Source organism: Alternaria ethzedia, assembly GCF_023757985.1.
Source record: "Alternaria ethzedia strain BMP 0044 chromosome Unknown scaffold_25, whole genome shotgun sequence".
Classification (NCBI taxonomy): Eukaryota; Fungi; Ascomycota; class Dothideomycetes; order Pleosporales; family Pleosporaceae; genus Alternaria; species Alternaria ethzedia.
The window spans coordinates 222,127-241,520 of record NW_026056218.1 but is presented as its reverse complement, the minus strand read 5'-3'; the positions used below and the strand labels follow the sequence as shown (position 1 = coordinate 241,520).

The 19,394-nt window shown below is 52.7% G+C and overlaps 8 protein-coding genes across 8 annotated transcripts; 5 read left to right on the top strand and 3 right to left on the bottom strand.

The window, feature by feature from the left end:
- Positions 1–322: 322 nt before the first annotated feature.
- Positions 323–2,105, top strand: J4E87_008253 (uncharacterized protein; the record flags this gene model as incomplete). Its single annotated transcript, XM_049379844.1, has 2 exons — positions 323–445; positions 498–2,105. 2 exons carry the CDS (start codon positions 323–325, stop codon positions 2,103–2,105), a joined length of 1,731 nt encoding a protein of 576 aa, XP_049230411.1.
- Positions 2,106–2,678: 573 nt separating this feature from the next.
- Positions 2,679–4,124, bottom strand: J4E87_008252 (uncharacterized protein; the record flags this gene model as incomplete). Its single annotated transcript, XM_049379843.1, has 2 exons — positions 2,679–3,629; positions 3,684–4,124. The coding sequence occupies 2 exons, from the start codon at positions 4,122–4,124 to the stop codon at positions 2,679–2,681; spliced, it is 1,392 nt and encodes a 463-aa protein (XP_049230410.1).
- A 1,474-nt stretch (positions 4,125–5,598) lies between these two features.
- J4E87_008251 (uncharacterized protein) lies at positions 5,599–6,534 on the top strand (the record flags this gene model as incomplete). The annotated part of the gene is made up of 3 exons (XM_049379842.1): positions 5,599–5,742; positions 5,800–6,075; positions 6,130–6,534. 3 exons carry the CDS (start codon positions 5,599–5,601, stop codon positions 6,532–6,534), a joined length of 825 nt encoding a protein of 274 aa, XP_049230409.1.
- An 883-nt stretch (positions 6,535–7,417) lies between these two features.
- On the top strand, positions 7,418–9,547 carry J4E87_008250 (uncharacterized protein; the record flags this gene model as incomplete). The annotated part of the gene is made up of 1 exon (XM_049379841.1): positions 7,418–9,547. The coding sequence occupies one exon, from the start codon at positions 7,418–7,420 to the stop codon at positions 9,545–9,547; it is 2,130 nt and encodes a 709-aa protein (XP_049230408.1).
- Positions 9,548–12,109: 2,562 nt separating this feature from the next.
- Positions 12,110–12,919, top strand: J4E87_008249 (uncharacterized protein; the record flags this gene model as incomplete). Its single annotated transcript, XM_049379840.1, has 2 exons — positions 12,110–12,257; positions 12,309–12,919. 2 exons carry the CDS (start codon positions 12,110–12,112, stop codon positions 12,917–12,919), a joined length of 759 nt encoding a protein of 252 aa, XP_049230407.1.
- A 70-nt stretch (positions 12,920–12,989) lies between these two features.
- On the bottom strand, positions 12,990–13,886 carry J4E87_008248 (uncharacterized protein; the record flags this gene model as incomplete). Its single annotated transcript, XM_049379839.1, has 2 exons — positions 12,990–13,759; positions 13,808–13,886. 2 exons carry the CDS (start codon positions 13,884–13,886, stop codon positions 12,990–12,992), a joined length of 849 nt encoding a protein of 282 aa, XP_049230406.1.
- A 386-nt stretch (positions 13,887–14,272) lies between these two features.
- On the bottom strand, positions 14,273–14,779 carry SMD3 (small nuclear ribonucleoprotein Sm D3; the record flags this gene model as incomplete). Its single annotated transcript, XM_049379838.1, has 4 exons — positions 14,273–14,384; positions 14,433–14,562; positions 14,615–14,675; positions 14,732–14,779. 4 exons carry the CDS (start codon positions 14,777–14,779, stop codon positions 14,273–14,275), a joined length of 351 nt encoding a protein of 116 aa, XP_049230405.1.
- Positions 14,780–15,494: 715 nt separating this feature from the next.
- Positions 15,495–16,272, top strand: J4E87_008246 (uncharacterized protein; the record flags this gene model as incomplete). Its single annotated transcript, XM_049379837.1, has 3 exons — positions 15,495–15,722; positions 15,774–16,100; positions 16,186–16,272. The coding sequence occupies 3 exons, from the start codon at positions 15,495–15,497 to the stop codon at positions 16,270–16,272; spliced, it is 642 nt and encodes a 213-aa protein (XP_049230404.1).
- Positions 16,273–19,394: the final 3,122 nt, after the last annotated feature.

The window sequence follows — 19,394 nt, the reverse complement described above, 5'->3', positions numbered from 1 at the left end:
CCCATGTCCAGGTCCAGGTCCATGACAAGATGGCAGATGGCAGATGGTGTCTGAAACCCCTCCGCCCTCGTGCTCCATGTGTCTGCATCACGGCGGCGCTTGTCCGACTAAATATAGTTCCCCGCGGATATATGTGAGCATCCAAACCGACATGGCCATGTTAGATAGAGTTCATGCGCTGATCGCAGCGTTGCGGTGTGGGGCCGCCTTCATGGTGTAAGGGATCCGCTGCACTGGGTCTCCGCGCACGTGACATCATGTCATCCGAAGATGGGGAATTTTTCGGAACGCGCGACGGGTGCAGCACTCACCCACGCCAGAAATGTTAAGACCGCACACGTACCGACCGCTATCCCGGGGGCTGTCCAAGACTTCGGCGTCGCTCACACGGTCAGCACCATGCGCAGGCAGACGGAGCCTGGCCACGGCCGTCGCTGAAGAGAGGGTTAGCACTGAGTTCACGTAGCAAGCCGAAGCCATTCTAAACTGCTGTCCAGGACCCCGCCGAACTCGACCAGATCACCACTCTCCCCAATGGCATCCGCGTCGCAACCGAAGCCTTGCCGGGCCACTTCTCGGGTATCGGAGTCTACGTCGACGCCGGCTCGCGGTACGAGAACGATGCACTGCGCGGAGTCAGCCATATCATCGACCGGCTGGCCTTCAAGTCCACGCGCTCGACCTCCGGCGACCAGATGATGGAGAAGGTAGAGACACTGGGCGGCAACATACAATGCGCGTCTAGCCGAGAGTCGGTCATGTACCAGTCTGCCACTTTCAACTCTGCCGTTCCCTCCACCGTCGGTGTCCTTGCCGAGACGATCCGGGATCCAATGGTGACGGAAGACGAGGTACAGCAACAGCTCGAGACGGCCGATTACGAGATTGGAGAGATCTGGAGCAAGCCAGAGCTGATCTTGCCGGAGCTGGTACACATGGCAGCCTTCAAGGACAACACCCTGGGCAACCCTCTGTTGTGTCCCAAGGAGCGCCTGCCCTTCATCAACCGCGCCGTTGTCGAGGCATACCGAAAAGAGTTCTTCAAGCCCGACCGGATAGTCGTTGCCTTTGCCGGTGTCAACCACAACGAAGCTGTCCGCCTGACAGAAGAGTACTTTGGCGACATGGAGAAGGGCACCGGCCCATCGCTCATCGGTCTCGGCTCTAACAGTTCGGCATCTAACAGCGCACCGCAGCAGCAAATGTTCACGGCCGACCACCCTACACCCACCGGGGCACCGCCGCAGACTTCGAAACTCCTCTCCAAGATACCCTTCTTCAAGAACCTCTCCACATCGGCTACCTCCAACGCCTCCGTAAACACATCACTCGACCTCAACTTCCCGCCGATAAATACATCGCTACCCTCACAGTACACTGGTGGCTTCCTCACACTACCGCCGATCCCACCACCAGCAAACCCCATGCTCCCCCGCCTGTCGCACATTCACCTCGCCTTTGAAGCCCTCCCCATCTCCTCGCCCGACATCTACGCCCTCGCGACGCTACAAACACTGCTCGGCGGTGGTGGCTCCTTCAGTGCAGGTGGCCCAGGAAAGGGAATGTACTCGCGTCTCTACACCAACGTACTGAACCAGCACGGATGGGTAGAATCCTGCGTGGCCTTCAACCACAGCTACACCGACAGCGGCCTCTTCGGCATCGCATCATCATGCGCCCCCTCACACGTCACCCAAATGCTCGAGGTCATGTGCCGCGAGCTCAAATCCCTCGGCGACGAAACCGGCTATTCTGCCCTCAACGATGTCGAAGTCCAACGCGCAAAGAACCAACTCCGCTCCTCGCTCCTCATGAACCTCGAAAGCAGAATGGTGGAACTAGAAGACCTGGGCAGGCAAGTCCAAGTTCACGGCCGCAAAGTGGGTGTCAAGGAGATGTGCAAGAAGATTGAGGATGTTACTGTGAAAGATCTGAGGAGAGTGGCCCGTCACGTTTTCGGTGGTCAGGTCAAGAACATTGGAGGCGGATCTGGAGCACCGACTGTTGTGCTGCAAGAGGGTGAGCAGGAGGGGCTCAAGAGGAAAGAGTTCACCTGGGATGACATACAGACGAGGATCGCTAGGTGGAAGCTTGGCCGTAAATAGAGAACTATGAGGATGATGAGGCTTGGCTGGGGATGGCATTGTAAACGCTGTACTTGTATGATAGGTGTGGAACGAAAAGATGAATATCATGATTACCCTGTGAAATCCGCACATGGAAATAACTATTGGTATCATGAGGAATCTGGAACTTCTTTCGCTTTCAGCCTGCATTGGACTAACTGCAATCTTGACTAAGTGTATTTAGCCACCTCGTATAAGAGAAAGGCTGAAAAGATCTGAAGGATACACCAGGACAAAACAACCACATTAGAGAAGTCTAGCGTTGATGTAGGCTCTAGGGTGTTCATCCTTCCAACTGATTAAAGTGTAGCAAAGTTTTAAATTACGGATAATGATACTATTCTAGTCATCATCCGAGCAAGAAGAGGGGATCAAAGGAGACGTGTGAGCAAGTCTCCTCCTCCGTTCGCCTCCCTCCCTTATTAACAGCCGTATTCTCATTTGAACCATGATCTTTCTCCGTTGTCATGAAATCATCAAACCGTAACTCCTTATCCGCTTTTCTACTGGCCACCCATGTGCCAGCCCCAGGAATTCAGACTGTAGTTCTCTTTACACCTGCGTCATGATGCTTTGTAATCCAATATCCGCGTCCTCTTCAATCTCAGTAGTCGCGACCTCTGCGGTCTTGATCACCGCTTCCAGCTTATGAATAGCAGGGACGTTAAGAGCGACAAGATCGGGTGTGTGCGTCTCAGCTGCTTCTTCCGTGATAGCAACGCCTTCTACTACGACGTTCTCTTCCTCTTCAGTCGTAAATGAGTATACCGAGAACTCGGAGTCGGTGCTGCTGTTGTTTCCTGACGCTGGGTCACTGGGCGCCGTGGCTTGTGCGGTAACATTTTCGAAGCCACCCGTATACGTTCCGTTCTTGACCTCATTGCGCTCCTTCTGCTTCCGAACGCGACGTAAAGCTCCGAGGTCGAACTCGCCTACAGGCGGAGAACCCGTGTTATCGCGAACTGTGCCAGTCCTTGGAAGTGGGAGCGTGATATTAGAGCCTTCGGAGCTGGATTCTCGGTTTGGGCGGAAGATACCCTGGACGGCGGATTTGAGACCTTGAGGTGTGAGGAGACTGGATCCGCGAGAAAGGGAGCGGGCAATGTCCACGGACGATCGACGACCCATCTTGTAGAACCGTCGGCGGGGGCGACGCTGAGCGGAGATCTCGTCCATGTCAGTTTGCGTCGTCTTGAACGTCGCTTCGCTTGAATCGGTTGTGTTGGAAGAGGCGGTAAGTGGTGAGCCTGCAGATGTAGCGAAGGAATTCGAGTTGGGCAATGTCGATGGAGAGGTGCCTAGAGTTGTCGAGGATGGCAATGGCTGAACTCGAGTGCCGATGGTACGCATGATGTGTGCAGATTTGGTTGGGAGCTCCTCCATGTCTTCTCGTGTCATGGGCGGGAACTCTGCGTTGAGTACCGCTTGAAAGGGGATGTACATTCGTTCTCGATAGTACGGGCGACAGGTGTGGCAGGCTCTTACGTTGCATCCCATGGGCTTCTGTGGCTGATTAGTAGTCTGTTTGCTAATTTCAATACATCGGAAACTACTCACTGCGTTCATATCAGGCATACTGTTGAAGGCCCCGTCGGTGCTATATGGCGCCTTAGCCATGGCAGCGGTGAGTCTAGAGACGACATCGCTGGCTTGAGCGGCTTGTTGCGTGTCCGAGATGACCTGCTGCAGCTCAAGCTTCAGGCCCTTGAGCTTGTTCAGTTGCTTGTCGGTGTAATGTCCGCTCTCCGCTGTGATAATGATACTCTCACCCAACCCAATCTTTTCCAACTCCTGGCGCAACGCAGACTTCACTGGCTCGATGCTATCCTGATCCCTAGCTAGTAGTGTGCGGAGAAGATGGGGTTCGCAATCCTGTCTGCACTCGTACAGGAACCCGATGGATGGCGAGCGCCCGCAGACGCCGCAGTGCTGCTCCTGACCGAAAACGCGGTCCATGTCCAGGTGGGTGCAATTGGGGACTCGCAGGCGTTTCCCCATTGTGAAGGTCCGGTCGAGGTGAATACCGCGGGTTGGTAGGTTCGCAATCGCTGACGATCGGCTGTATGCAGACCTCAAGTCGCCAGGAGGGGACACACGCGACAATTGATCCGCAGAAAGGAGGACCAAAGGTGGGCGGCCGGAAGAGCGTGGCAGTTGCAGTTGCTGTTCCGAGACAATGACAGGGCAGGTGCACTCACGCTAGACTGCGAGGAGTGAGTGAAGGCGTGGACCCTAAGACAGCGGCGGCGTAGCAAGAGCGACCTCGGTAAGTCGTCTCTAATCAACTCGTAATTTTTTTAGCAAGACGGAAGGAAGAGGGCAGTCGAAACCAATTAAGTCTTTTGGAAACGGCCGTTCACACGAGTTGTCACCCGCTGGCCATGCTCCACTTGGCGGCTTTGCACGTTGCGGGTTTGGCCTGACCTCGTAGGTACCCGATTTTACCAATGTTGAAGCCCTCTGACGGTCTTTGCACGTGCCTTGACTGTTTGTTGTTGTTGTCTCGCAATACAAACGACGAAATGAAATGAACGAAAGCGCTTTGACGACGCTTTGGAGCAGGACAAAGAAAAGAAAGCCACGGTGAGCGAAGAAGGCCATGCGGGGCGAGATCAGGCCAGGTGGAATGCCAGGACGTGATGCCATGTGAGGGGTAGGAAATGAGAGGCGATGGCGTTTACGAAGAAGTTTGGGGTCGTACAAACAATGTGTCTAATCCAACATTGTGGCACCTCGACGCATGTTATCTGAACGTGTAGGTGCTAACTCACGGCTACGTCTAAATCATGGAGGACCGGTTTGATGTCTTACCCCTTCGGTGCACATTCCATGAGAATATTGCTCACACGAGGGCTGGTGATGATGTCGTCGGCTTTTGAAGGGACCAGGATCAGTCAGCGATAAGAGCTCAGGGAAATCACTTCACGATCGACAACGACAGCGTAAGGGTCCCCTACCGCGATGAACCCTGCGCATGACTGTACTCGCCATCGCCCACGTAAATCACGATTGTCGCTGGGTGCAGAGCCTGTAATGAGCCGTGGGAGCGACTCTCGAGCTGGCTCGGTGCAAACAAGTGCTGGCGGCGGCTTCCGACGCGCTGCCATCCGCCAAAAGCATCAGGCGAACGCGCCCTCGGCATGCCGTGTGGCCCAGCTTCATCAGCATTCCTCAAAAGAGTCTGCAGGTATCGCAGGCTGGAACTGAGGAAGTTGGCTGAGCACTATCGTCCTTACCCATAGCCGAAACCGAGGTCGTGTTGTTGTGCCAGACCACGCGCTTCCGCATCTTGGGCTCGGCGCTAGCAGCACGGAGCACCCAAGTCGTCCGAGGTGTTTACACTTCATCCCCAGCCATCCCGACGCCTGGCCAGCTCGTCAACCCTCCCCCACAAAACACCTCGTCGACCGCAGCCCCATCTCCCACACGCGCCCATCCGCTGTCTGCTGCTGTCGCATCGCATTGAGGCGCCATGTCGGTCAAATTCGAGAAGGAGACGACGACTAAGGCGACGGCCGCCGTTGCCGATGCTGCGAGCAAAGTCAAGGATGGCGACCTCATGCACGAGCTCGGCCAGGCCCTCACCAAAGGCGGCGGTCCCAATGGATATCTCGCTGTGAGTCTTGTGCGACGAAACATGTGACGAGCCCTTCACTGACGGCACGCGCGCCAGGCCTACCTGAAGCAGCTGCAGAGCAACCCATTGCGCACCAAGATGCTGACATCGGGCACCCTCTCTGGTCTCCAAGAGTTCCTCGCATCGTGGATCGCCCACGACAGGAGCAAGTCGGGCCACTACTTCACCTCGCGTGTTCCCAAGATGGCCATCTACGGTGCCTTGATCAGCGCGCCCCTTGGACACGTCTTGATTAGCGCTCTCCAGAAGGTCTTCCAGGGGCGCAAGAGCTTGAAGGCCAAGGTCCTGCAGATTCTCTTCAGCAACTTGATCGTGAGTCCTGACCCGAACGGCCATCAATCGTCAGCACGTCGCTAACAGTTGCAGATCTCGCCCATCCAGAACAGCGTCTACCTCGTCTCCATGGCCCTTATCGCGGGCGCGCGCACCTTCCACCAAGTCAAGGCGACCGTCAGGGCCGGTTTCTGGCCTGTCATGAAGGTCAGCTGGATCGTCTCGCCCATCTCGCTGGCATTCGCCCAGCAGTTCCTGCCCGAGACCACCTGGGTGCCTTTCTTTAACATTGTCGGTTTCATCATCGGCACCTACATCAACGCGCACACCAAGAAGAAGAGGTTAGCCGCTCTCAGGCGAAAGCACTACGGCGACGGCAGCGGCAGGAGTGTGGGTCCCAGTTCGCGCCCTGGCTCGCGCCCTGGTTCGCGTCCTGGCTCCGTCAGCGGAAGGCCTGTCGACGAGTACGGTCGTCCTGACGACCGCCCACGCTACTAAATGTCAGGGCTGGTAATGACAGCGCGATAGTCCGGATTCCTGTTCGCTGTTATATACCGATCAGCCGTGGCAACCCCAGCGGCTAAGAATGAGGCATCACCCGTCTTTGTTCATGTGTTACGACAAACTCGGGGAACGATATTCGGCTACCAGTCAGGCGCTTCACCATCTAGTGCGCTTTCATTTTCGCTCCCCTTTACGTGCTCTGTATATCCCATCTGTTTTCCTGCTCGATCATTGGAGCCGCGACTGGCGTTCGTTGCGCTCTTCGCTAAATAAATACTACTATTTTCACCTAGCCTTCGACCCGTGTCAACTCCATCATGTCGTCCTCGCATCTAATCCCCACAAGGCATGTCTCCGTTAGTACTGACACTTGTTAGGCTGAGTGAGAAGCGGCGCCGAAAGCCGCCCACCTACCAGCGCCAGCACATCCGTTCCAGCAGCCAGTGTTTTGCAACCTTGCGTTACGTTCGCCTACATGGTACCACGCGACCTTGGCCCATGGGCATGGCGCGCGCAGCTGTCAGATCAAAGTAAACCTTCGGGTTTCCAGTATCGACCCAATGGTATACCACTTGGCCCGTAGCCCAACGAACCCCGACCCAGATCTTTGGCTTGCCCATGACAAACAATACGTGATAGCGTTTGCATTACGTTCGCATCAACAATGATTCGTGCTCCATGCTGACTCTCCGAACGGAGAAGCTGCCGCCAACGACTACGTCGCGCCGGCTGGAAGCAGCCATCATCCGCTTCGGCCTCCCGCTCGACCCAACTATAAAACAGCAATGGAACTACCCTCCCGCAGAGGTTCGATCAATTCTTGATTCTTTGACCTTTTGCCAAGACTCTCGGACCTTCACATCACTCTCACTACTCAATGACGCTCGGCTCTCCCGATCAATATGCGTTGTTGCCGTATGGTGATCGTTTCTTTGGCGGAGCAGCGCTTGCTCGATCAAAGTCCTACCCCTCTGATTCAGAATCAGATCTCTACATCCCTTTCGAGCCTAATGATTATCGTCCACCGCTATCGAGCGTCGCTGTCCGACTTCAAGATCCCTTCCTCAGGTGCGACAGGAATCTTGGGTGGAACATTGATTGGGCAGTCGCATTTATCGTTGATCGATTGGAACAGAATTGGGCTGACACAGCCGAGAAATTGAAGAATATACGGATACGGGCTGCGACACTTGAAAGGGACGGGCTGGTCCAGGAGATCCCATATCGTATCTTCAACAAGCTCGATGAAGTACTCTTTGCCGGTCATCTGAAAAATGCAGTCTTCCTCGATTTTGACACCCTGGGTACCGACGTCTCAGGTGCCACCTACACCCACAGACTAGGACCAAATCCTGAGGTCAAGCGTATCTCTATCGTCTTGAATCTGGACGCGCTCGAATACGCCAAGGCGAAAGACATCGTCGCTGTTCTGATCCATCACATGATACACGCATACCTTCTGGTCGCTTGCGGCGCACAGAAAGAAGACGAGGTGGACTATGGACGCTTGGATCATGGCGTGCATTTCGGTAAGATCATATTTACCATTAAAAAGCTCTCCGCTGTGCACGGGAGGGAGTTGTCGCCTCTCAACTATGGACATGGCCCTTCCAACATTCGCTACATTGCCGAGGAATATTACAGTCCAAGAAGGAGAGAAGTAGTTGAGCGTGAGGACCGGGAGCGATGGTATTGCAGCCACTGCCATAGCATCGTGCAGGGGCCATCCGAGAGCGAAGTGCAGAAGTGGTACGGGAAGGTTTGCAAGCCGCTGTTCGACCAGCCCAAGTGCGTCCGCGAGCCGGAAGTCCAAACGTACAATGAGCGGCGTCATGAGCTCGAGACGAGACACCGTGCACGTCTTAGACCTTCTGCAAAGTCGGTCGAGTTCATGTATAAAGACAAGCCTGTCCTCGTTGATGGAGACAAGATTGAAGAGTCTCTGAGCGTGGTGAGGGCATTTGAAAAGGCGGGTAGCCGCTTTCTGAAGGTACACAAGGAGGTTTCTAAAGACACCTTCGTCCGCTTCCTGGAGTTTCTGCACACTGGCTCCTACCGGCCTGACCCACGCCCATTCGCCGCCGCGGCAGCAGGTTTGGGCATCGAACGTCGAGGCCCACCCATCATCAAACCCCAAGCAACGACCAGTGAAGCCTGCGTTCTGACTGATGTACAGTTCGCCAAGCTGGGTACATTGATGGGCTTCGAAGACTGCAAGAGCTATGCTCTCGATCGAATGAACGCATATGGCATCCTCAACGAAGACCCCGTAGCCGTGCTCAACGAGATCTATAAAGGCTATGAGCCAGACTCTGATCTGAAGGACTGGGCGCGAAAGTTCCTCGTCCGAGCGCCAAACACTTCGAACCCAGAGTACCACACTACGTCAATCAGCCTCACCACCATTGAGCCGCCTAACCTGATCAAGCTTGAGAGTCAACAGAGCTCCCACCGCATGCGCTTTCTCGACGCCATCGATTCCAGTGGAGCGCTGGAGAACGACGTCAACAAAGCTCGTGCCGAACTCAAAGCTGCCGGTTGGTACAGCTGGTCTACATTCCTACCGCATGAACCGCCCAGGCTGCTCACCGAGCGCTCCATGAGCTACTCCGCCCACCCATTGACCCTTGGTCGCCGTTCGCCACTTCTCCTCGGTCGTGCATCCACACCAGACCCGTGGCGCAGCGTCCACGATGTCACTAGTCAACTCTCCTCGCTAGACATCGACCGCCTGCGTGATTTGGAGCGTGAGAAGGAGCGCGATCGTGAGCGAGTGGAGAAGTTGAGGGACTACGAACGGGCCAAGTATAGTGATATCGAGCATGAGAAACTCAGAAAGCTACGACGAGAGAAGGAGCGTGAGTTGGAGAGGGAGAAGGAGAAAGTGAGGAGGTTGGAACGGGAGAAGGAGAAGGTTAAGGAGACGCATGCGCAGTTGCAGGCTACGGCGGCGATTGAAGCGCTTTTTGGGAGGAGTGGGCGTGGGTTTGCTGGGGATTATGATTAATTTGAAGAGAGACGAGTGTGTGAACGATACTTGAGTGATGGTTTGAAGTTTCACCATATTCAATCAGCTTTGGCGCACAGTCATGAGACGGTGTGTTTTGCTTCCTTACCGTACCTGTCCACTAACAATCTTGTCTTCCCATCAAGTCTCCACTATGCTAAATCCTAAGGTGTATGTGCGAAGGATCGCATGCTTCAATGGTGAGATCGATCTGCCTCCCACTTACAAATGAAAGCGGTACCTGTTACACACCAGTCTTGCAAACTAGTATCGCAAGACGCATCAACTTCATGAACTGGATTTCCAGGGCATTCCCACACTATTGCAGACCCATATCTTCCAAACCAGCGATAAGATGCAACAATTGGACAATGGCTTTTACAGGGTCCGTGTCCCGTGTCACAGGGTCTATTGATAGCTCTTCTCATGAATCCCATCACTGTTGTTTCGAAGAATGGTATCCACGTGCTGTTGTAAAACTGTTCGCATATAGACTCGGTCAGATAATCGTAAGATTGATCTGTAGCGCATTTCTCTCTGTGATCATCGAATGGTACCATCGTCAACCCAGACATGTTGGTCCAGGGTCGAATATCAGCCCGGCCAACGGTGGACATATCCTTGCCAAGCAACATCGAGATGGATTCCCATTTGGGACGTTGTCCCAGTGGCTTACGCTGCTTGGAGTAATCGAGGTAATCCTGTAGTGCCGTCAAACAACCCGGCTCCCTTTCCATTAGTCTGACGATGTTGTAGAAGTGATGCTTGGAACGAGGCGTGCTTATTTCCGGCAAGGGAACGGGCGAGACCCAATCGAAACATAGGGCGGAGTGATGACTGAGGTCCAGAGCGCGAGTTTCTCGTTCGATCTTCCGAGCTCTCACGAAAGCAGATTGTTCAATCTCCCGACGGGTCAATCCAAGCACACTACAAAGTAGTTCGATCGAGATCCATGCACGTTTAACTCCAGGAATTTGATTTCCGTACTGGCTCCGTAGCACGTCCATGGACAGCTCCGTGGGCGATTTGGTGTAGTCCGGTGAAATTGGGTCAGATGAATATATGACATCGCTTGCTATTCCCAGTAGAGCGTACACTCTGTCGTGGATAAGCGTGCACTGAGATGAGGAAAAAGATCGTAATAGGGACTGTAGTGTCATTGCGTCCGCAAATTCCTTACAGTAGTCGTGTTTTTCGAAACGACACATTGTTTGATAGTTCGTCCTGTAAAGCAACAGAACCCTCCCAGGCGTGTTCCATACGTGATAGTCTTGCGGTTTGCTACGCGAGGAGAATCCAGTCATAGCCCAAACAAGCTGATGTAGGTCGCTGGCTTTGACACGGCATCTGCCCCACCACACATCCAACTTCACAGGCAAAAGGAATTCTTGTATGACCCAAACGCGTGACCAGTACTTTCGATTCAGAAGATCTCTCAGCGCTCTGCGTGTCCCAAAATTGTTAAGGCCAAGGGACTGTCGTGGAGCGGATAATAGTATGGCGTAGTAGACTAGATCAGAGTTGCCATCCGATTCGCCTAACCATGCAATGGTGGATGCGGCGGTGGAGAACAACGCGCGCATTTGGCCGACTTGATGATTGCGCTCGTGAATATCGTGCTGGTTGATACCTTTCCATATCAGTCAACCAACAGTTATCTGCACATCGCATATAATACATACACAACGCATCGATCCATAGCCGACTTCCGCGACCTTCATCCCAAACTCGGAAGCGATGGAGGAAGTTACATAGATTCTTGCCGACCTGGACAACGTGCCCGCAGCATTGGATTTCGTCTTGTCCGCCGCCTTGATCCCATGTATACGATAAGGCGATAAACGAAGGTCGCTCGTCGAGATCAGCATGCGTGAGTTGGCACTGAATCTGATCGTCGGGGCCACCAGGCGCTACCGTGAGGAGACGAATAGCCCTTTTGCTTCGATCCAGCTGTGTGTAGCCCAAGGCTGCCATCTCTTCCCAAGCTCTTTCGTGTGATGGTACTGGTGCTGTATCGCAACAAGCTGAAGTTTCTCATTTGATCATCTTAGTGTGAAGAGGCTTAGACACCGATATCCCTGTTATCTTCACGCGGTACGTATATCTGAGATACTGAGGAGAGGTGAGAGGAAAGAGCGGGGAAGTAAAGAATTGGCTGAAAAGCAGCCAGTGCAATCGCCCGAGGAAGGCATCGCTGCACAGCCTCTCCCACGTCAAGGCCGAGCTCTCGAGAATCCCGGCTGCTGGTTTTGCAGTGATGGGACTGCAGTTAGCGAATCGGAAAGTTCTACAAGGATGCGGGGGGAATAAGGCGGATATTGATTGTTTGTGTCCCGCGACACGATTACAGGAAGTCGCGACTGTCGGTCATCCCCAGGACGGAAGCGCCCCGCATCATGCCCGCAAACCCCGCACAACATTCTACGTATACACAATGACATATTCGTATCAATCACGACACACCCCAGCATTGCTTTACAACTGTTCATGCACGACTGCTACTAGTACCTTTCAGTCCTTCCTCGAAAGCACATAACCTTTAACTTTCACATCACCAACGTCATGACAACTAGTCAAGAGATCAACAACGCGCGCTTCAGCAAAGAAGCACTAGAATGGGATTCGAATGAGAAACACGTAGAGTCAACTTCAAAAGCACTCGAGGCCATCAAGCGCTATGTGCCCGCATTCAAAGATGGAAGCAACAAAGGTATTATCATGCCGCCATCCCACTACGCTCTTGAACTGACGAGCATCACAGATCTCGACGTCCTAGAAATTGGGTGCGGAACTGGCCTGCTTTCCTTCATGCTAGCTCCACACGTACGCAGCCTCATCGGCGTCGACACAGCAGATGGCATGATAAGCGCCTTCGACACCAAGCTTGCGGATCTTCCAACAGACCACCCAAATCTCTGTTCAGTGAACCACTTCCTAACGAACCCGGACTCGCATGAACTGCAAAGCGCAGCAGCGCTCCTTGCTACCCATCGAGGAGAGGCTCCATCGCCGCCTTATTCGTACCGATTTGATCTTGTGGTTTCTCACTTGACGCTACATCATATCCCTTCGATGGCGGAGATCCTTGCGACTATGCACAAGTGCTTGAAGCCTGGAGGTATGGTCGCGTTAACGGATTATGAGGACTTTGGACCGGAGGCCGTACCGTTTCATCCGATAAGTAAGAGGCCGGGTGTAGAGAGGCATGGGATTAAGAAAAGCGAGATGGAAGAGTTATTGTTAGGGACAGGGTTTAATGAGGTGAGGGTTGACGAAGCCTTTGTTCTGCGGAAGGAGGTTGATGCTGAGGATGGGAAGCCGGCGAGAGAGATGGATTTCCCGTTTTTGTTGTGTTTCGGGGTGAAGAGTTGAAATAGTCGCTGGTAGGTAGGCATTTACGATAGTGCTCGGCAGTGTCTGTGGCAGTCCAGATATGTCCGTATCATAGATCTTTCAGCAGGTCGTTCACTGCCTTTGCAGCGAAACGTTTTCGCTCGGCCTCTTCCATGCCCTCGCCCATTTCCTTAATCGCAACCATCTTTTGCATCATGACCTCCAGGTCTTCGACCTCTTTGTCTCCAGGTTCCTGGCCTTCGTCGTCGTCGAACCCGGCTAGCGCACCTTTCATACCAAACAGCTCCATGTTCATCTCCGCTTCTTCCGCCGCAAAGCTGCCTTCAAAGCCGTCGTCATCTTCGCCCAAGTCCAAACCCGCCATGCTTTCCCATTCCCCAGCCTCAAGCGCTTCCCGTACTCTGTTTATTCCTGTCGCCTCGCCAAACTCGTTCTTGCCCTTCTTCTCTGAGTCGACGTATTCAAAACCGTAGTCCATGGCTAGTTCTTCCCAGTCTTCATTGCTTTTCTCAAGGTATGGTGTTATGGATTGCGGCATCGCGACAGCCAAACACACCATGTCACCACCGTATCCACAGGCACGCTCGATGACATCGGAAACGGCCTGCATGGTGTCTTTGATCACTTCCAGATCCTTTGCTTCGACTGGCTTCTTGAAGCAGTATATCCACGCACCGAGCGCGGTGACGACCTCGCGAGCTTCTGGTTTGGTGAATTCGGTGCGCCATTCCGCGACGTTGCTGAGCTCATCAACCCATATAGGGAGATTCGCGGTGTAGTATTTGGTCTCGAGACGCCATTCGTGGGTAAGGCCGGCCGTGGTTTCCGAGGTTTGCTCTGGGGCGGACCCTGTGAGTTCTAAGCCGAGTCAGTAGATGCGCGTAATGCAGAGGGTGTATCAGGTACCCTTCAGCAGCGGGAGTACACCTGCTCCCGGCGCACCGATAGCGAGGATGCGCCGTGGGTTCTTGATCTCCATGTCCATGTTGTGTTGGTTGAAAAAGTGTCGAGTTGCGGAGTTCTCGGGGGTCTCGCCTTTGGACGTGGGGTAGGCGCCCGCCTGCCGCAGGGACTATCAGACATTCGCGACTACGCCCTGTTGCGTTTTCACTTCAAATGCCGCCGGACATTCTTTCAACACGCGCTACTCTTGGTGATGTGAAAATGTGCATTCATCCCATTCAAAGGTATCATCAAATTTGTGGCTATCCCAATTTTCAGCGTATGTCCAGCAAGAACGATCTGGTTGCATACCTGTCCTTCCCTCCGTTGTCTAGTCCTGGCACCAAATGGCGCGTCCTCGCTGCTGCTTCGCTTCCGGTAGCATGCTCTCTGCTTATGTTGTCTTTTCGCCCGTAACTTTCGGCTCGTTCAGCGACCACCGCCGCGAGTGCTGGCCCTGGCCCTGTTGACTGTGGCCCTTCCACGCGCAAGACCGACACCGCGGCCCCTTGTGCCTCTCGATCGGAACATGGGTGCGTTCCTGTGACCTGTCAGTGCCTGTCTCCTTCCAATAAGGCATAAGTCTTACCTCAACATGTCTGGAACGATGAAGTATCGCACATGGCTTCCTCGAATGTATACTTGTTCGAGATGTGAGACGCGGCCGTCGCGGGCGGTTACAGTGATGTCTTTCAGCTGTACGTTCATGTTGTCCTCGGCTGTAGCTGGTTAGCATAGCGCCTAAGAGCTAAGAGAGATATGGGGACGTACCTTCAATCAGCTTGCCGCGGTAGACTTCGCCAGATGTGATTTCAAGTGTGACAATGTGACCCTGGGACCTGTTAGCGCAGGCTCAAGTACTGGTAGAGTCATTGACGGTGAACGTACTGCTGCCTCGTTGAGGAGCTTGATTGGGATGCCGATAGTGCTCGTCATTTTGCTTGTATTGATTCTCGTCCAATTTGACTGGTGTTACTAGTTGAGTCCTTCGCGCGTTCGAAGCCGTAGGATGGTGGTAGATCGCAACAAGTGAAGACTTCGTGTCGTGGTCGCAAATCGCGATCGGGGCGCGATTGTGTTTCGTGGGTTTCGTCGCCTTCTCGGTACGCAGGAGTCGTCGGTAACAGTGCACGGCGCAGTCTCGGGTGTCGTGGGTGCAGAGCGCGTGCGCGGTGCTAATATCGCTGTCTACAGAAAGTTGAGGTTGAGCTTGGACCATGTCTTAGTCATCATGCCATCCCTCTCTGCTGCCTGCTCCTCATCAAGAACTCGATGTCTGTTCAAGCTACACCCTATCAAGTTGCGTCCATCTCATATAGCACGTTGTCATGTGTTTCAGTATATATTTGTCATGTCTATGATACCAGATTCTCTCCTCTCCATGACATAGCCGTACGCTCCACAGCAGCGCAGCGAAAAGTGCCAGAGCTCTGTTGAACACTAATAACACTAATACCACTCTGTATCTTCGATTGAATAAACGTATAAGCAGGCTAAGCGGAGCTCGCTGGTACTGATTGCAGCGGTCGGTCTCGATAGTTGCTCGGAACGACATCGGAACCGTCGGAAATAACATCCCTGGAAAAGCAGCGCGCAACAAGCGCGTCACCATCCAGTTCCACCATCGCAATCATACCACGCTGCATCCCAAATGAACATCTCGGGCACTTTAAACGTCTTCCGGCTGATTTGGAATCCGACTCTTTGTCTCCCGCAGCATACAGTCTCAACATTCAATCATCTACCCATTCCCCTGTCGAAAGCCTTTAGGAAGGATGGGGTCAACGAGCAGAAAGAGGTAGACATCCAAGCTGTAGTGCTCGACAAAGACAATTGTTTTGCTGTCCCACATACCGATGAGATTCACAAGCCATATGAAGTACTACTACGCGCCTTTCCCGACCCAGAACGTTACTAATCACCATTTTAGGATCATTTCCAGCGCCTGCGACGCGCTTATCCAGGCTCAAAACTCTTGATAGTGTCCAACACAGCTGGCACATCATCCGATAAGGATTATGCCCAGGCCGATGTCTTGGAGGCCAACACCGGTGTCAAAGTGTTGCGACATACCACCAAGAAGCCTGGCTGTAAGGAAGAGGTCATGGCTTACTTTAGGGCACATCCAGACTCTGGTGTGACCAGACCAGATCAAATTGCAATAGTAGGAGATCGCCTGTCCACGGACGTTATGATGGCAAACCTCATGGGTGGATATGGAGTATGGGTCAGAGATGGAGTACAGGGACGGGGCTTTGTAAGTGCTTCAGCTCAGAGAGCGCATCCTAAATCGTGACCTAACGGAGTCGCAAATAATGTCTTTGAGGCTAACGGAATTGTAGTTTGCGAGAGTTGAGGATAGACTGCAGAGCTTCCTTTTCAGGAGAGGATACGCTGCGCCCGATCCTAGCCGCAATCAGTTCGAGTAATACATGAGGCAGCACAGACTTATTGAGCAGAAAGAATCGTATCTGCTTGTTTGACGGATGATTTCAGTCCGAGCGGCAAACCACAATTTCTCCTGCGAATTTCATCGTGGGGTTTCTTTCGTTCTGCATCACTACGAGATACACATGGAAACCTAGCGATGACTTCAAACGTGGCCTGTCATTGGAGTCTGTCCGCTTCTGTTTGCGCGACATATGAAGATTTTCAGAGATTTACTGTAAGGTCGCGACCCAAACAACGATTGGTGGGTTTTCCCTTGCAAGCGACACACTTCCTAACCACAAACCTTAAACGATGCTGTAGTGAGCATCCTTCACCAGCCTTCGCTAACATCGACAGAAAAGTCTATTTAACAGAACCAATCCTACGCTTAGTATGTAAGTCCCTGCGTGCTCGGCTGGCCCCGCACTCGAATCCTACGGAGGGCCTAACCTCAGACCTTCCCCATCTGAGTTCACCTCCGTCTAGGCTCGACACTTTGTCAACGCCAAAGCCCAGAGCAGATAGATAAGCAGTCCTGTCTCGATACTATCTACTACAAAGTGCATCTAGCTCCAGCAGACTCGCTACGTAGGATCGGGCCGCTTGTCAATAGACTCACCTGTCTTTTCTAAGCTATGGTGCATGTCAGCATGAACGGAACTCCACCGGACTGCATTGCATGCCGGTCTATGTCACTTCAGCTTACGCCCTAGAACTCTAGCCTGCGATGAGGATAGCCTCGTCCAATACTTTGAACCGGGCGACAAAGAATACGCCTTACGCCCTGACGACCTAATAGAAGCGTGTGTTCAAAGATGAAGGAATTGCTATAAGAACGGCTCTTCTTCATCTCGAACAGCTCTTCCCCATCCCCATTCATTCTTGTAATACGCAACAGACCCTTCATAAATTGAAAGAGCTAGATAAAATACGCCTGTCCTCAGCGATCTTCATCAAGTATGTCATAGTAACGATTTTCTTCCTTTAGCACGATCTACGATACATGAACTTCAATGATATACGCTCACCTTTACGATGGCTAATTTTACTTAGAACGCACCCGCCAACATGGTCACTCACACCACTATTATCCGCGCAATCATCAGCTTCGGTCTCTTCGCGGCGCCAACAGTTGCTGCTCCAGCAGCAGTTGCCGATCCTGTAGCCCTTGCTGCTCCTGCATCCATTGCTGAACCAGCCACTGCCGCAGCAGCAGCAGGTGAATACCTAGGGGTAAATTCTCCCATGGAAGCAATCTTGATGAGACAGACACTAACTTCGTACATCGATGATTTAGGGCATTAACATGGACGCCTATTGTATTAAGGAAATTGGACCTCAGTGGAGAGCTCTTCGGTTTGATAGTACATGCAACGGTTGGAAGTGCTGGGATGCGTACACTAATTTCCAGACGGGTATCAACACTCCTCGGGCATGCGTTAATCAATATGGTGCTGGAGTGTATGCTCGGTGCAATGGAGATGCGCTCAGTTGGGGTTGCTACAAGGCATAGACGGAAATATATAAATTCACTTTCTTCCTGTCGTTTGTGGCTGACATGTCGCTTTCGAGTTGATGGTTTTACGTCCAATTCTTTCATGATCCGTGTTCAAGGAGGACTGTGCAAGGTCTTTCGGGTGCTAAAACACATTCACTCTCACGCGTTCTGTATGGGTTACTTGGCGAGTCTTCATTCGCAGCCTTCATTCCGGTTTGTCGCGTTTCCAAATTTGAAGAACGCGAACGTAAGCAAGACTTCCACACAAAGTTGGCAAGACTGATGACATACGCCAATTTTTCGTATGTGCACTGTTTGGTAGCAGAAGGCTAGAATGTGCGCGGACTAATGGAAGGGATGGGGCTCAGGGCGGGGTGCGTAAGGGGACTAGAAAGAGTTAATAGGTGATGCGGGCCCATAGTGGTAGATGTATAACGTCCGAATTTGGAAGACAAGATGCTCTAAGTTCCAGAGCCTTGCCACATATGTTTGCGACTGCTTATCACTACTTCGGCTACACCAAGCTGCGCCGCATAGTAGCATAAACGATTATAGACCCACCCCCTTCCCCTCCCTTCCAACGTCTGGCGTACAAGTAAGATGATCTGGTCGACAGCTGTGACGTGGCTAGTAATCAATATGCCTGGACGACCTACATGAAGGCGCATGGTCGAAGCAGGAGCAAATTACTATAAAAACTACCCTTCTTCACCTTGAATAGCTCCCGTCTATAGTCACCCACTCACCGAGCACACAGCAACAATTCTACAAATTTCAAGACCCAGACACAATCTACCTGTTCGCATCAGTCTTCATCGAATACCTAGGTATGTTGCAGTACTGAGATCTTCCCTTTCCCCCAATTGAGACATAGAAACCTATCTCTCTGATTACTGACTTCAACTCGCTCGTGTACAGTCAGCAATATGGTCACCCACACTACAGTTCTCGGTGCCATCATCAGCTTCGGCCTCCTTGCCGTGCCAGCATCTGGCGCCCCAGCAGCGCTCGTCGCCCCAGCAGCTGCTGCAGCGGCAGCTGGCCAGAGACTCGGCGGCATAGACATGCCCCGAGCCTGCCGTGAGCAGTATGATGCGCCTTTGACTGCTGGCCGGGTCGGAAATTCATGCAACGACTGGCGATGCTCAGCTGAAGGCTGGGGCGTCGGTGTAAGCTTGAATGTCGACACTCCTGCAGCATGTACGAGGCAGTACGGCAGCAACGTATATGCTTGGTGCGATGGTGGATGGGACAAGTGGTCTTGCTATAGGGTATAGACGGACAGGAGGTTAACATCAAATTGAGAAATGAAGCCCTCCTATCGTGCTTGATTCATATATCGCAATCGGATCGATGCTTTCATATATCACTGCTTCGTGATATGTATGTAGTAAAGATTGTGGGAATTTGCAAGGCCTGTTGGATGTTTCAGTACGTGCGTTCTAACACCACTCACTTCGATCACTAATATTTGGCGAGTCTTATCACCCTCGAACCGGTGAGTTCTTTTCCCATGTCCACTGAATTTATCGATTCCAGAGGACCCAGCCGAAAGTAAGACTTTGCATGATACGCACTCCGATAGTCAAAATCGGTGCGCCAGGATGAGATGCTAGTGAGCCA